Raw genomic sequence first — 14,022 nt, 5'->3', positions numbered from 1 at the left:
ATGCTGAAAAACAGGTATTCAAAAGGTCTGTGTCAATAAAAATGATAACTATTAAATAATGGAAACCAAACTACTTATGCTTAGCCTCATGCTGTTGACTACTGTACAATGCAGTAGGAAATTCAGATGGGTATTGAACATCTGGCTTAGAGGTTTCCTGTAGAATCAAAATTCAAAAATCACTAGTTTACATCAGCATTTTCAGCAGTGGCTACCATATCCTATCTTAGAAGCCATCAGCCCTTTTCCATATTTCATTGCCTCACATACACAAATACAAAGTCACTGCTTTATTATTACATCTAAACAGGAGCCACAGCATGTGCTGTCAGTACCCCCATCAAAATGAGAGCCAGGTCTAGGTCTGTGCTGCAGGAACACTGGCCACTGACAGACAATGCTAGCCAAAGCACACAATGCCTGTAGGCTGAAGCCTGCCTTGCATACATCAAAATTTGGCCCTGGGTAAGATGTTGCCAAAGACTACCAAATAGATGGTGTATCCTGAAAGCATTGTCTTAATTGCAAATTTTTGAAAGACAAAAAAGGTTACTTTTCTGTTTATATTCTTTTGCCACTGTCCTAGATGAATGATCCTACTATCCTGGCTGTACAAGGACATTGTTTAGGCCTTAAAAAGTATAGTACTGTAAGAAAATTCAGCAGGAGACATTGTGACATTATTTTGGCTCCCTTCTGCCTATAAGAAAGTGTGGTTTTGCCCCTATGAAGGGGCATGGGCACCACAATACACCTTTCAGGGTTTCCCATGTCTTTCCCAAGTCTAAAAGCACCCGTTTTCATGTAAAAGAAATAGTTACATAATATCAACTAATGTGAATGTACAATATATAGTTACATAGTTATTCTGCCTGAAAAAAGACAAAAGTCCATCCAGTTCAACCATTAAAAAATAAAATTATATATATATATATATATATATATATAAATAGTAAAAGTACATTATGACAATACTACTGCTGTAACATACTTATTTCTGCAAATAATGTTTTCAAGCTTTATTTACAGAGGAGCCTCTCTCTGTGTTCCCGAGAGTTAGGCCCCTTTCACATGGGCTTTCTGTATGACCGTTTTTCATCTGTCCGTTTACGGATGAAAAACGGACACACATGTATTTCTATGGACTAGCGGATGTAAATGGATGATCCTCTGTTTACATCCGTTAATGTCCGCATCCGTTAACATCTGTTTTTTTGAACAGAAGAAAACCCCTATTTTTCTTCCCTTAAAAAAAACGGAATGAACAAAACATGTATGTAAATGTATGAAAAACTGATATAAATGCGCAACAAACTGATGTAAAGGGATGTAAATGGATGTAAATGGATGAAAAATGGATGTAAACAGATGGAAAACTAACGAAAAACGGATGTAAACTGATGAATACCGGATGTAAACTGATGAATACCGGATGTAAACTGATGAAAAACTGAGGTAAACTGATGAAAAACTGATGTGAACTGATCTGTTTTTTCTTGGAAAAAAACTTGACTGAACTGATGAATAAAATGGAATGCCCGTGTGAAAGGGGCCATAGGGTGGGTCCTGGAATTTAGTCCCTGGGATTTTATCAAATAAAGCAGCTGTGGTGGGTGGGAAGCCCTGAGTATAAGAGAAAGGGGGGAAGCCCTACGTATAGGAGGTGTGACCAGGGTATTTAGATGAAGGGATGATAATGCCGCTTAGAGAGAGGTAAACTGCAGGTCAGATGCACCTGTCAATGAACTCTGAATTATCTCGGAAACTGGTCTTAAATGCAATCTGAATTTTTCCATCCACACAAGTCTAAAGGCTCATGGAAAAATGCAGGTAACTGCAATAACACACAGAAACCATTTCTTTTCTGTGTGTCATATTCATTCTAGAACATGGTGTTTCTCTGCGTTCCAGAGCTGTACAATATAACACAACATGTTTGCATAATATTGCACCTCTCTGGAAGGCCCTGCATGTCACCACAGAGCAAACGTGGTGCACCATGTTGCTCTGTGGTGGCATCACTGAAGATTGTGGTCCCGTATCCTGGAACATCTTTGTGCAGGGTGAGGCTGACAGGGTAATTGTCGTATATCAGTACTAGCGTGGTGTTAGTCTGGTCTGATTTGTTACAAGTTGGTTAAGGTTGCTGGGGTCCGAAACCGCGTCCAACACAGGCACATCTTCTCAAGAATGACATACAAGAAGACATCTATATTGAATACTTCCAACTTCAGAAGAATTTGCATCTCCTCTGAGGGTTACTCCTATATGACCCAACCCTTGTTTAAAGCTTGCATCTAGCCAATTATAGCAGGATCAGGATGTTTATGAACAGATTTATTGTACACAGTAACTTTGGTTGATATTTCATATCAATATATAGCTATATAACGCAAAGTGGCTGTAAACCTCAGACATGAAATATGAACAAAGCATATTCCTCTATAGCAGTGGTCTCCAAACTACGGCCCAAGGGCCAGATGCAGCCCTTTGTTAGCCTTTATCTGGCCCTTGGGGCACTATTCCTCCCAATGATATGAGGCACTATTCCTCCCACTGACACCAACAGAGGGGCACTGACAATAACACTAATGATGGGCCACTGACATTAATGATGGGGCACTATTCTTCCCACTAATATCAATAATGGGACACTATCCATTCCACTGACACCAACAGTGGGGCACTGACAATGACATTATTGATGGGCCACTGACACTAATGATGGGGCACTATTCCTCCCACTAATATCAATGATGGGACACTATTCCATCCACTGACACCAACAATGGGGCACTATTCCTCCCACTGACACCAACAACAGAGCACTATTTCTTTCCTTGATACCAATGATGGGGTACTATTCCTCCTACTAATACCAATGATAGGGCACTACTCCTCCTCCTGCTACTGACCACCAACCCCGAGGCCAAGTTTATTTTCATTGATGCTGAACCTCGGACATTTTCTACACCCATTGGCCACAATCTGCCCCCCCCTAAAGTCTGAAGAACAGTAAACTGGCCCTTTGTTTGAAAGGTTTGGAGACCCCTGCTCTATAGTGTGTCTCAATCGAGAGCACTAAGTGTCATTTCTGTCTGCTGTCTCAATCCTCTGCTTTTAAGCATGAGTTACATCTGATTAGTTTTCCTGACACCAAAAGAAAAAGGGTGTCAAGGGAGGGACCTTCAGGCTCCAGCAGATTGACAGCCTCAGTTCGGTTCCTATGTGCTGTGTAAAGGGGGGGTCCCTTCCCTCCAATCAGCTCTCATAGCTCTCCTCACCTATGTTAGGTCAGCTCTCCGGCTCCTGATTTTCACAGCTGAGAGATCCTGTGTAAATTCTGGACTTTGAAGGGATGTAGGAAACAGATAGTTGTAGATAAAGTGGTAGAAGGATTTGTTTCATCTTTACGTTTCATCTGAGGCCAGTTACCTCACTGGGTATGTGTAAGGACTTACAACCACTTTAAAGCAGACCTTCAAAGTTTACATATAGCCTCCCCTACCCTTCCCTGTTACACATTTGGAATTTTTTTTTGGGGGTAGCAAGTATCTTTTCAGCAGGTACTTTCACCCACTTCATTCTTTCCCTAGGTGAGGATGATGTTGTGCTAGGTTCGTCCTCTGCTCTCTTCCCTTCTAGGATCCCATCACACATCCAAGTTGGCTACAGGACCAATCTACCCCAGCCGGCTAATCCTGTGTATGTAATCAGGAAGTGACAGCCAACTCCCGAATCCAGGATAGTGCCATTGGATCCTAAAGAGCTGTGAAGGCTTTGGCTTCTAGAAAGACAGTACCGGACGTCATGGACTAATAAGTATGTCTTTCTTAAAAGTCTGCAGCTACTAATACTAATACTTGCACCTGATGACTTTTATTTTTATAAAAACAAAAATAGTTGTAAAAATAAGTGACATTCTTCTTTAAGACATCTCTATTTAGCTATAATCCCGTGTTTTTTAGGATTCCAGCATTATGGCTTTGCTTTGATGTTACAGCCCTGGCTCTGTTAAGATGGCGCTAGTGTAACCATATTATTTTTACTGTACTTAATGTAAAAAAATAAATGATATTATAAAAACGGTTGACTTAGTCTTGGTCTTTGTTACAAATAATTGCAATCTCTTCCTTCTTGCTTAAACCTGTTTAAAATGTCTAATGGATTTTTTCATCTCCCTCCTTTGATACCTCGATCTGGCGTTTTCTTTTTCTCTTCTCTTATGCCTACATAACCTGTGATTACACCTCCACCATCGACACTCTACCCATATGTGCCAATGAGTAAGGACATTCCAGACCACATCCAATCATCTGGTCATACACAAGCTAGTAGCAGCCATCCCTTTTAATGACAGCACATTTGACATTCTATTCCTTGCTTCTCTATAAATTCTAGATGTTGTTTCCTATGAAAGAATTAGCAAGATCTACTTTTGATCTATTCAGCAATATTGTCATGTCATAGTGACTATAAACAGACAATTGTTGATATTTAGCTATTTTCCCAAAATGTTTTACTGTACACAGTTTCCAAATACAACAGTGTTTCAGCAGTCTTCCATTTAAAGCTTCTCTGTAAATTCTCTCCTTGTCCCTCCTCCCCCTTCTTATCCTTCTTTTACCATCTGCCCATCAAAGCTGTCCTCTTTTGCCACCTGCACTCCAGTACTAATACCCAGCCTCTGTCACTCACCTGCTGGGCTTGGTGCCTGCAGACTGGCTCTCTTTTTGAAAGGAGATTTGCTTCCGGACATGTTGCCTGGATGGTGGTCACTTGTTTTTTTGTTGGTTTCTTTTTTTTAAGGTGAATTGTATTAATGATCTTTTGGGATTGAAATTAGCTGCTTGTGTGCCTATATGTGTAGCTGCTGCAGAAACAGTGAGAGATGTCAACTAAAGTGCCAACGTCTAGATCCGAGTCCTTGTACTGCATAGCAAGCCTTGCAGGGTGACAGCAGCAGCAACAACAGGGAGAGATGGCAGCAGTGTGTGCATATGAATTCTTGTGTGCTTGGAAACTAGTGTTTATAGCAGGCTCCTCCTTTTCTGCATGCAACAGTGTGAGGGGCTCTTACAGGAGACGGGGATCTGTGTATGATTTCTACATTTTATAGATGCAGCCTTTCAGTTCTCAGCCTGTGCCCCCCTGGATGCATTGCAGCACTGCCCTCTATAATTGCAGTGCTCCATTCTTTCACTGTCTTCAGATAAACTCATCAGTCCGAATGTCTTAGATATGTGGCCTTCTTATTTCACTATTGCAAAAGGACTGTTACTAAATAATAGGATGGTCTAAAAATATCTGTCTGTATAACCACTTGCCCTTCAGAAGATTTACCCCCCTTCATGACAAGGCAATTTTTGCTACGTGACACTGTGCTACCTTTTGGTACAATACTTTTCATTGTTGCAGCAAGAAAATATACAGCAGATCAACCATGCAGGAGAAGCACAATAAAGAATATCCTACAGGGTGGAATAATGCGCAGCAAATATTTTAACAGTGGAAATTGATAATGGGTGAGGAGGGAGCCGTCGGTCTACATGTGTTACTGTGTTACCTGGGTCTGAAGGCCCAGGGATATACTCAGCAAGAAGAGAAATTAGAGTAAAAAACAAAGGAGGGAGGTGAACTGACTGGTGGATCCTAGGGAGGGAGAAAGAAAAAGAGAAGAACAAAAAATAGGGGGAGGAGGAACGGTTCTGGGAAGAGGAGGATGGTTCCTATAGGCTTGGGTGGTGGCATCAGTGGCTAGAGGTTGCCCAGGCTTGTCAGATGCAGGGTGGGGAGGGCGTATGACCACTGGGGAGGCGCTGTGCTACTTTAACTAACAATTGCGCGGTCATGCAACACCTTACTCTCAAAAAAGTATACCTTTTTTCACACAAATAGAGCTTTCTTTAGGTGGTATTTGATCACCTCTAAATTTTTATATTTGTTTTATTATATAAACAAAAACAAAACTACAATTTTGGAAAAAAAAACAATATTTTTGATTTTCTGCTATAAAACATCCCATAAAACATTTTAAAAAAATCAAATCTCTTAATACATTTTGGCCAAAATGTATTCTGCTATGTGTCTTTGGTAAAAAAAAAAATCCCAAAAAGTGTAGATTGATAGGTTTGTGTGAAAGTGTCAGCGTCTACAAACTATGAGATACTGTATATCCTGGAATTTTTATTTATTTTTATACTAGTAAAGGCGGCAATCAGCAACTTAAAACAGGACTGCGACACTGCGGTGGTCAATCTGACGCTAACTGATGCTGGGGGGAACTAAATAACTGCCAAAGACATCACCAGCGCCAATATTACAGTGATCAATGCTAATGATATGCACTGTCACTGTACTAATGACACTGGGCAGGAAGGGGTTGACATCTAGGGCTATCAAGGGGTTAAATATGTGCCTAACATGTGCTTGTGTGTGTACTGTGTGCTTTTAGAATGCAAAATCAACAAGATTGCCAGTCACTGAATAGAGCTCTGTGCTGTTTACACTGACAGAGCTGTGTTCTGTGACAATTGCCAGCCAGCACCCGGTGTATGTGCTGTGACAAATCACAGTACAGCCGGGCAGGCAGGTGCACGTATGCACCCCCTACCCGTAAATGCACAATAACGTATATATACTTGGTTCTGAGCAGAGCGGCCGCCCTGTAGATGTAAAGCTACAATAGACCGGTCGCAAACTGGATAATATACCTGATAATTACATTTGAGTGTCTTGCAAAATTGACCTTTTATTGTGGGCATGTTTTTTATCCTGGCCATTTGTGTACAGTAGTAACCCAACAGAGAGTCTAGTACTGAATATACTATGGGGGGAATATACTGAAGCAGATATGCATAGTAGCCAATCAGCTTCTAACTTCAGCTTGTTCATTTAAAGTGACTATACAGTTAGATGTTTTTTTTATTAAAAAAGAAGTATGGACTTAACCACTTGCCTACTGGGCACTTATACCCCCTTCCTGCCCACGCCAATTTTCAGCTTTCAGAGCTGTCGCACTTTGAATGACAATTGCGCGGTCATGCAACACTGTACCCATATTAAATTTGTATCATTTTTTTACACAAAGCTTTCTTTTGGTGGTATTGGGTATTGGGGTTTAATTTTTTGTGAGATAAACAAAAAAAAGAGCAACAAATTTGAAAAATTCTTTGTATCTATTATAAAATTTAGCAAACAGGTAATTTTTCTCCTTCACTGATGTGCGTTGATGAGGCTGCACTGATAGTCAGCACTGTTGGGCACTGATAGGCAGAACTGATGGGCACAGATAGGCAGCACTGAAGGGCACTGATGAGGTGGCACAGATAGGCAGCACTGATGGGCACTGATAGGCTGCACTAAGGAACTGGCACTGATAGGCGGCACTGATGGGCAGCACTGATAGGTGGCACTGCTGGGCACAGATTAGTGGCACTGCAGGGCACAGATCGGTGCCACTGCTGAGTGGCACAGGGGGGTGGCATTGATGGGCACAAGTGTGTTGCACTGCTCAATGGCACAGGTGGGTGGCACTGCAGGGCACAGGTGGGTGGCACTGATGGGCACAGATGGGTGGCACTGCTGGACACAGGTGGGTGGCACTGCTGGGCCCTGATCATCAGGGTACTGATGATCAGTGCCGATGCCTTTGCTGACAATTGCCGGTTCTCGGCACTACTTTCCTCACGCTGTGATAGCGTGAGGAAAGTGCAGCCGACAACCGGCAACTGTATTTTACCCGGTGATCCCTGTGTCATTGGACACAGCTGATCAAGTGGTAAAAGGCCGCCGTGATTGGCCGTTTACTGTACCCCATGATCAGCTGTGTCCGCCGCTGGGGGTGCGCAGGGGGGCGTGTTCTGGAATGACATCCATGGACGTTGTCCCAGGATTACACAACCACGCTGTAGCCTTCCTTCGGCTATAGTGCATTTGGGAACCGGTTAAAAAGAATATATATATACAGTATATATATATATATATATCCCCTCTTTGGTGAATGCAGCATTGATATGGCTCCAAGACTGAGAACAGAGTGATTAAACACCGCTGGTCGCTCAGTTATCAGCCTTCAGTTTGCAGAGAGTAGTGACTGTCAGTCTCCAGCTCTCTGTTCTGCCCCTCCAGCACCCTCTTGAGTGCTGGGCTGTAGAGGGGGCGGGAGGGGCTGGCTCAGGCTCTTAGTGGATCGCTGCAAGGCTGAGCCAGGTGCCAGTCCAGGCTTTTGGGTGGATCCTGACCATATGGTCGGGATCTTTTCACAGCCTGGACCGGCTGAGTACCACCCCTACAGCTCTCACGGGGAACTAGGTAGAAAGTGACAGCAGTGAAACGTACTGGCAGTAGAGCTGCAACTGTGTGCAGTTGGAAGAGGACTGAAAAACGCAGACTGCACTCAGACACACTATACTACAGGCATGATCACTACACAGAGGGTTGTAGCAGCAGACTACTGCCACCTCTCAACAATATACATGCCTACAATTCGGGCTTAGATAAAGGGAGGAGCATACTGTAGAAGGAGAAGGAAAGTAAGTAAAGAAGGGATTTTATATACAGTATAACCCGTTGGTAGATCATAGGAGAAGCTTGTTACACATGAATGCCCTAACCTATACTTATTATTTGCACTATCATGAGATTTCTTCTTTGAATCAAAATTAGTGCAGATGCTGGCCAGTTGTACTTAAATAATACATTGTCTATCCTGTCCCAAATCCTCCTAAATAAGTTGTACCTGTTTATCTGTCACCTCTCTCTGCTACAGCCTCTTAAAGCACACATTTTACACAGCACCTCTGAACTCTGGCAGGCTGAGTGCAGGGATCTAACCTCACATATTGTACAGAACATAGCAAGGAGCATCCAATTTGCACTACATGATCCCATTGAAAATCATATCAAAATTGGAACACAGCAGTGTGAACCTAGCCTAACAGTGTGTGTGCGTGCCATAACATTGGGTGTCCTTTATATTTGCTGTGCGCACTAAGTGAAGTGATGGTTCAGTATCTTGTGTGCAGTCACTCAGGAGTCTATGTGTTTCATTGAGAGAACAGGATGACAACAAAAAGGAAAGATAGCCCACATCACCTGCTAAGCCACAGCTAGAGGTCTTCCATTAGCAGAGAGCAAAAGCAATGCTGGACTTCTATAGAAAGACCACTGCTTCCAAATTAACTACTTACCCTCCAGAGGATTTACCCCCCTTCTTGACCAGGCCATTTTATGTGATAAGGCGGTGCGTTACTTTAACTAACAATTGCGCAGTCATGCAACGCTGTACCCAGATTAAATATATGTCCTTTTTTTCTCACAAATGAAGTTTTCTTTTGGTGGTATTTGATCGCCTCTCTGTTTTTTATTTTTTGCACTATAAACTAAAAAAGACTGACAATTTTGAGAAAAATTTTTTTTTTTACTTTTTGCTATAAAACATGTTCAGTAAAAAAAATTCCCTTCCTGACCAGACCATTTTATGCGATACTGCGCTGCGTTACTTTAACTGACAATTGCGTGGTCATTAAACGCTGCATCCAAATTAACTGTATGTCCTTTTTTTTCTCACAAATGAAGTTTTCTTTTGGGGGTATTTGATCGCCTCTGCGTTTTTTATTTTTTGCGCTATAAACAAAAAAAGACCGACAATTGTGAAAAAAAAACATTTTTGACTTTTTGCTATAAAACATGCCCAGTAAAATAATATTTAAAAAATCAAATTTCATTATAAATTTAGGCCAAAATGTATTCTACTACATGTCTTTGCTAAAACAAATCCCAATACGTGTAAATTAATTTGTTTACGTGACAGTTATAGCATTTACAAATGGCGGTATACATACTGGAATATATACTGTGTGCTGTGTGCTGTTTTACTGTGTGTGCTGTGTGTGTGTTTTACTATGTAAGCATGCTGCATTGAGCAATACAAAGCAGCATGCTGGTGCTGACAGGGGAGAGATCTGTGTTGTTTGCATACAAACCTCTCCCCTGTCAGTGTTCCTCAGCAATCAACGGGTGCCAGTGGGGAATCTCCGGTGATCAACAGCTATAGCCGGCAATGGCGGCATGGGTAGGGCAGCACAAGCCCCCTACCTGGAATTGCCCAGCCGCCCTGTAGCAAGTAGTTCTGCTATAGGGTTGTCCGGAAGAAGTTAAGAGCAAGGGGCCTTCCCTACAGAATGATGGCAGGGGGAAAAATTTTCTACTGAGGCTGTGACTGTTTTGGGCAGCACAGTGGCTAAGTGGTTAGCACTTCCACCTGGCAGTACTGTGGTAGCACCCAGATATGGCAGAGTTCCCCTTTAAACTCGAACACTTCTAGCAGCCTGTGTTTGTAGAAGCAAGGTTTTTGGCTCACCTTCCCACCTCTCTTATTTCCTGTGAGTATTATGTGTACCGGTTCATAGCAGGTATTTTTATCTGCAGCTGCTGTCTAAGGTTATTCTGTAGAGTTTAGCAAGCCTTTTGAGTGTATAGAAAGTAAGAAAGGAATGTATGCCTTGTGACGTAACTGTTGGTATATACACTTGTAAGAAGTTTTCTATAACTCACTTAGCAGGTAAGAGCACGAGCCATCTGTTGAGTTAAAACAGCGCTGTTTTTAATAAATAATTTGTATTCCTTAAGTCCGTGTCCAGAGTTATCTGGTTTGCCAGAATTGCTACTACAGTAATAGGGCCGTTGGTTCAAATTCCAACCATGGCACCACCTGCCTGGAGTTTGCATGTTTTCCCTGTGACTGCGTGGGGTTCCTCCGGGTACTCCGGTTTCCTCCCACACTCCAAAGACATGCTGGTAGGTTAATTGGCTCCTGTCTAAATAGGCCCTAGTATGTGTATGTATGAATGTGAGTTAGGGACTTTAGATTGTACGCCCCTCGAGGGTTAGGGACGATGTGAATGTACAATATATATGTCAAAGCGCTGCGTAAATTGACAGCGCTATATAAGTACCTGAAATAAATTTTAAAATAAAAAAAATAAAAATTTTCAGACTTCGAACACCTTTGTTTTGATACACGTAAAATGGATGTAGGTGATTTTAACTGGAATTTCAATTGAGCTTTGAGTACAGCTGCCAGGAAGCAGAAGGTGTCCCTCTACATCACAGAGCTGGTGGGGTGAACACTAAGGAGCAGAGCAAACAGGAAGTTGGAGCCAGCTCACAGAGGCTTCAAAAACTTTACTGGCACAAGAAGCGTTCAATGATTCTCACAGGAAAAATATGTTCTTCCTTTTTCAGCCAGCTACAAATCACCAGAGAAAATAAACAGATTTATTGCTGCTACAAATTTGCTGGCATCATACAGCCCTTTCTTTCTACTGTCACTTTTTCTAGTCATACATACAGAAACTAACCACATTTTTGGCTCATACAACTCTATACCACCCTGAAAATGGTATCCAAATACTGTATGTAACAGAATATGGGAACAGATGAAACAAGACCTTGAAGTTGACTACACAAACTCTACTGAAATAACTTTCAATGTGGCAAAACAAATCAAACAATAGTGGCACAGGAACCTAATCAATCTATTGAGGCTGTAACTGATTAACCGAAAGTTCTCCTATGACTGTGTATCTTGCTGATGCTTGGGAAGCAAGATAACTGATTCCAAGAAGCAGCCAGTTAATTAAAAAGGATCTCTAGTGCAGCCTTTCTCAACCAGGGTGTCTAGGAACCCTGGGGTGCCTTGAGGTTTCTTCAGGGGTGCCTTGGCAAAATGTCTACAAAATTGCCCGTATACAAGCCAGCTGGTGGAACAAGCATTTTAGTTACACAAAGCCACAGGTTTTCATTGTGCACCATTTTGACCTTCTAGCCGCCAGCATCCTGACAACCAATGACATCATCAGTTGATAAGGTAGATGTCAGCTGCCTGCACAGCATCCTAGTTTGACCTTCCCCTGTCTCTCTCCTTCAGTGCGTGGAAGCTATTTAGGAACTCTGTTTTGCCAACATAATTCTGTATTTATTTACTATATCACCTCCTATTCAATGTTCTATGGCTATTATTCATCTATGTTCAATAAAGATTGATGTAACTTTTACATATTTTGGTGATACCTTTAACCACTTCAATACTGGGCACTTATACTCCCTTCCTGCCCACGCCAATTTTCAGCTTTCAGGGCTGTCACACTTTTGAATGACAATTGCGAGGTCATGCAACACTGTACCCATATGACATTTTTATAATTGTTTTCACACAAATAGAGCTTTCTTTTGGTGATATTTAATCACCACTGAGTTTTTTATTTTTTACTAAATAAAACAAAAAACTCCTGTAACTTTTGAAAAAAAATGCACTTTTCTTCGTTTCTGTTATAAAATTTTGCAAATAAATAAAATTTCTTCATAAATTCAGGTCAAAATGTATTCTGCTACATTTCTTTGGTGAAAATAATAATAATAACTGATTTTTTTTTCAAATGTTTCTATTATTTTTTTATTTATTACTTTTTTTTTATACTATTTTTTTTTTCAGCACACTGTGACCAAAGCAATTCAATGTTACCATAGTAACATTGAATTACTCTGGGCAAGTGATCAGGATTTTTTTTTAACACATTATGTTTGCTAATACCAATGTATTTCATAGTTACTGAATGAAACTGATTAATTCAGTCTTTTGTTGTGATTAGCTGTGATTGGGCACAGCTGATCACATGATACAGATGGGCTGTGATTGGCCCTGTCTGTATCATGTGACTGCCTTGACCGCTCACAGCTAACAACATAATTGTATACAATGGATGGCTTGACAGGAAGCCATCCATTGTATACAATTGACATGCGATCTGCTGTGATTGGTCACAGCAGTCACATGACACTGGCAATGGCACGGTGTAGTGATATGTCATCGGCTGTGTCCCGCATGATCGGCTCATTTTGACAGGACGTCATATTACGCCCAGCCACAACGACGAGTGTCCCGCCCAGCCCTCAATCAGATATAGGCCAGGCGGAAGGTGCTAAAGTCCCATCTAGGGGGTTTTTTTTCTCCTGTATAAATCTCCGTCAGTGCTGGGGTAACATTAGCTCAGTGATGGAGAAAAACTGAAGGAGAAGAGAAACACTGGAATACTAGTCAGTACCAGAGTGCAAAGGTGTATTCGCTTTGGAAGAAAAGATCACCTTTAATGTTGGGTGTCCTATGTGTGTAGATATTGCTGCGTTATATAAAACTATTAGAATAGTTTTTCACATTTTAGAATGTAGTGCCCTTTTAAAATTATGGACAGTCTTGAGGCACCCTATTTTAGAATGGGGTGCCTCAAAACTGTCCATAATTATAAAGGGCGCCTTGACTGAAAAAAGGTTGAGAAACATTGCTCTAGCAGGTGTTGACCACATCTGTATTTGCTATTTTGTGCAAGTATGCACAGCATGATCGCACATTATGGCACACTAACCTCTGGGTTTGACCTACTCCAGAGATGAAAGGTGTGGGTCACCAGATCTTCTTCTGTTCTTCCTCTAAGTCACATGTTTTCTTTCCTTAGCCACAGAGCTCACCAATCAGGATGTCTCTCTTGCATATGCACGCTGAAGGTACATTATTTTGGTACCTGACTTTGCTCCTCTCATCTTAGAGATGCCGGGAATGTGCCATGCTCCCCAGCACCATGCACAACAGTATAGAAACTATTTGCTAGCAATCGGTTTTAACGCTAGCAAAGAGTTTTAGAAGAGATACAAACATTTTAGAAGAAAAATGTACAACATCAATAGTAAAACATTTAATGGCATGGTTCCTGTAACTTTTTTTTATTTCACTTGAAAACTGGTATTGGTTTAACAGTGGCTACCCTGATGTAATCATTAAAAAATGTGTAGGAGATATTTTAGACTTTTTAGTTGTAAATAGAATAGCTAAGGGTTAAAAAGCCTATACCAGATTTTTTTTTTTTTTGCGACCCACATTCCACTGGGAAGATCTCCCTTCATTTTCTGTCCTGAACATGCAACTGGAACAGGTGTCCCCTTTTGAGGAAATTTTCTTAACCTCTT

At 41.4% G+C, this 14,022-nt stretch overlaps 1 protein-coding gene across 2 annotated transcripts in view; it reads right to left on the bottom strand.

The window, feature by feature from the left end:
• Window positions 1–5,008, bottom strand: part of AMPD2 (adenosine monophosphate deaminase 2) — a 154,829-nt gene extending 149,821 nt beyond the window's left edge. Inside the window, exon 1 of one of the 2 annotated variants that reach the window (XM_089681190.1) lies at window positions 4,699–5,008. In XM_089681190.1, coding sequence (XP_089537316.1) covers window positions 4,699–4,759 — 61 coding nt within the window. In that variant the 5' untranslated portion in view covers window positions 4,760–5,008. The remainder of the gene's footprint in view (window positions 1–4,698) is intronic. The other variant, XM_089681193.1, reaches the window with a different exon arrangement.
• Window positions 5,009–14,022: the final 9,014 nt, after the last annotated feature.

Source organism: Staurois parvus, unplaced genomic scaffold, assembly GCF_062004578.1.
Source record: "Staurois parvus isolate SC_StPar_1 unplaced genomic scaffold, SC_StPar_1.0 ptg000261l, whole genome shotgun sequence".
NCBI classification, from domain to species: domain Eukaryota; kingdom Metazoa; phylum Chordata; class Amphibia; order Anura; family Ranidae; genus Staurois; species Staurois parvus.
Note: the sequence above shows the minus strand (reverse complement) of the source record. Positions and strands in the feature narration are given on the sequence as shown.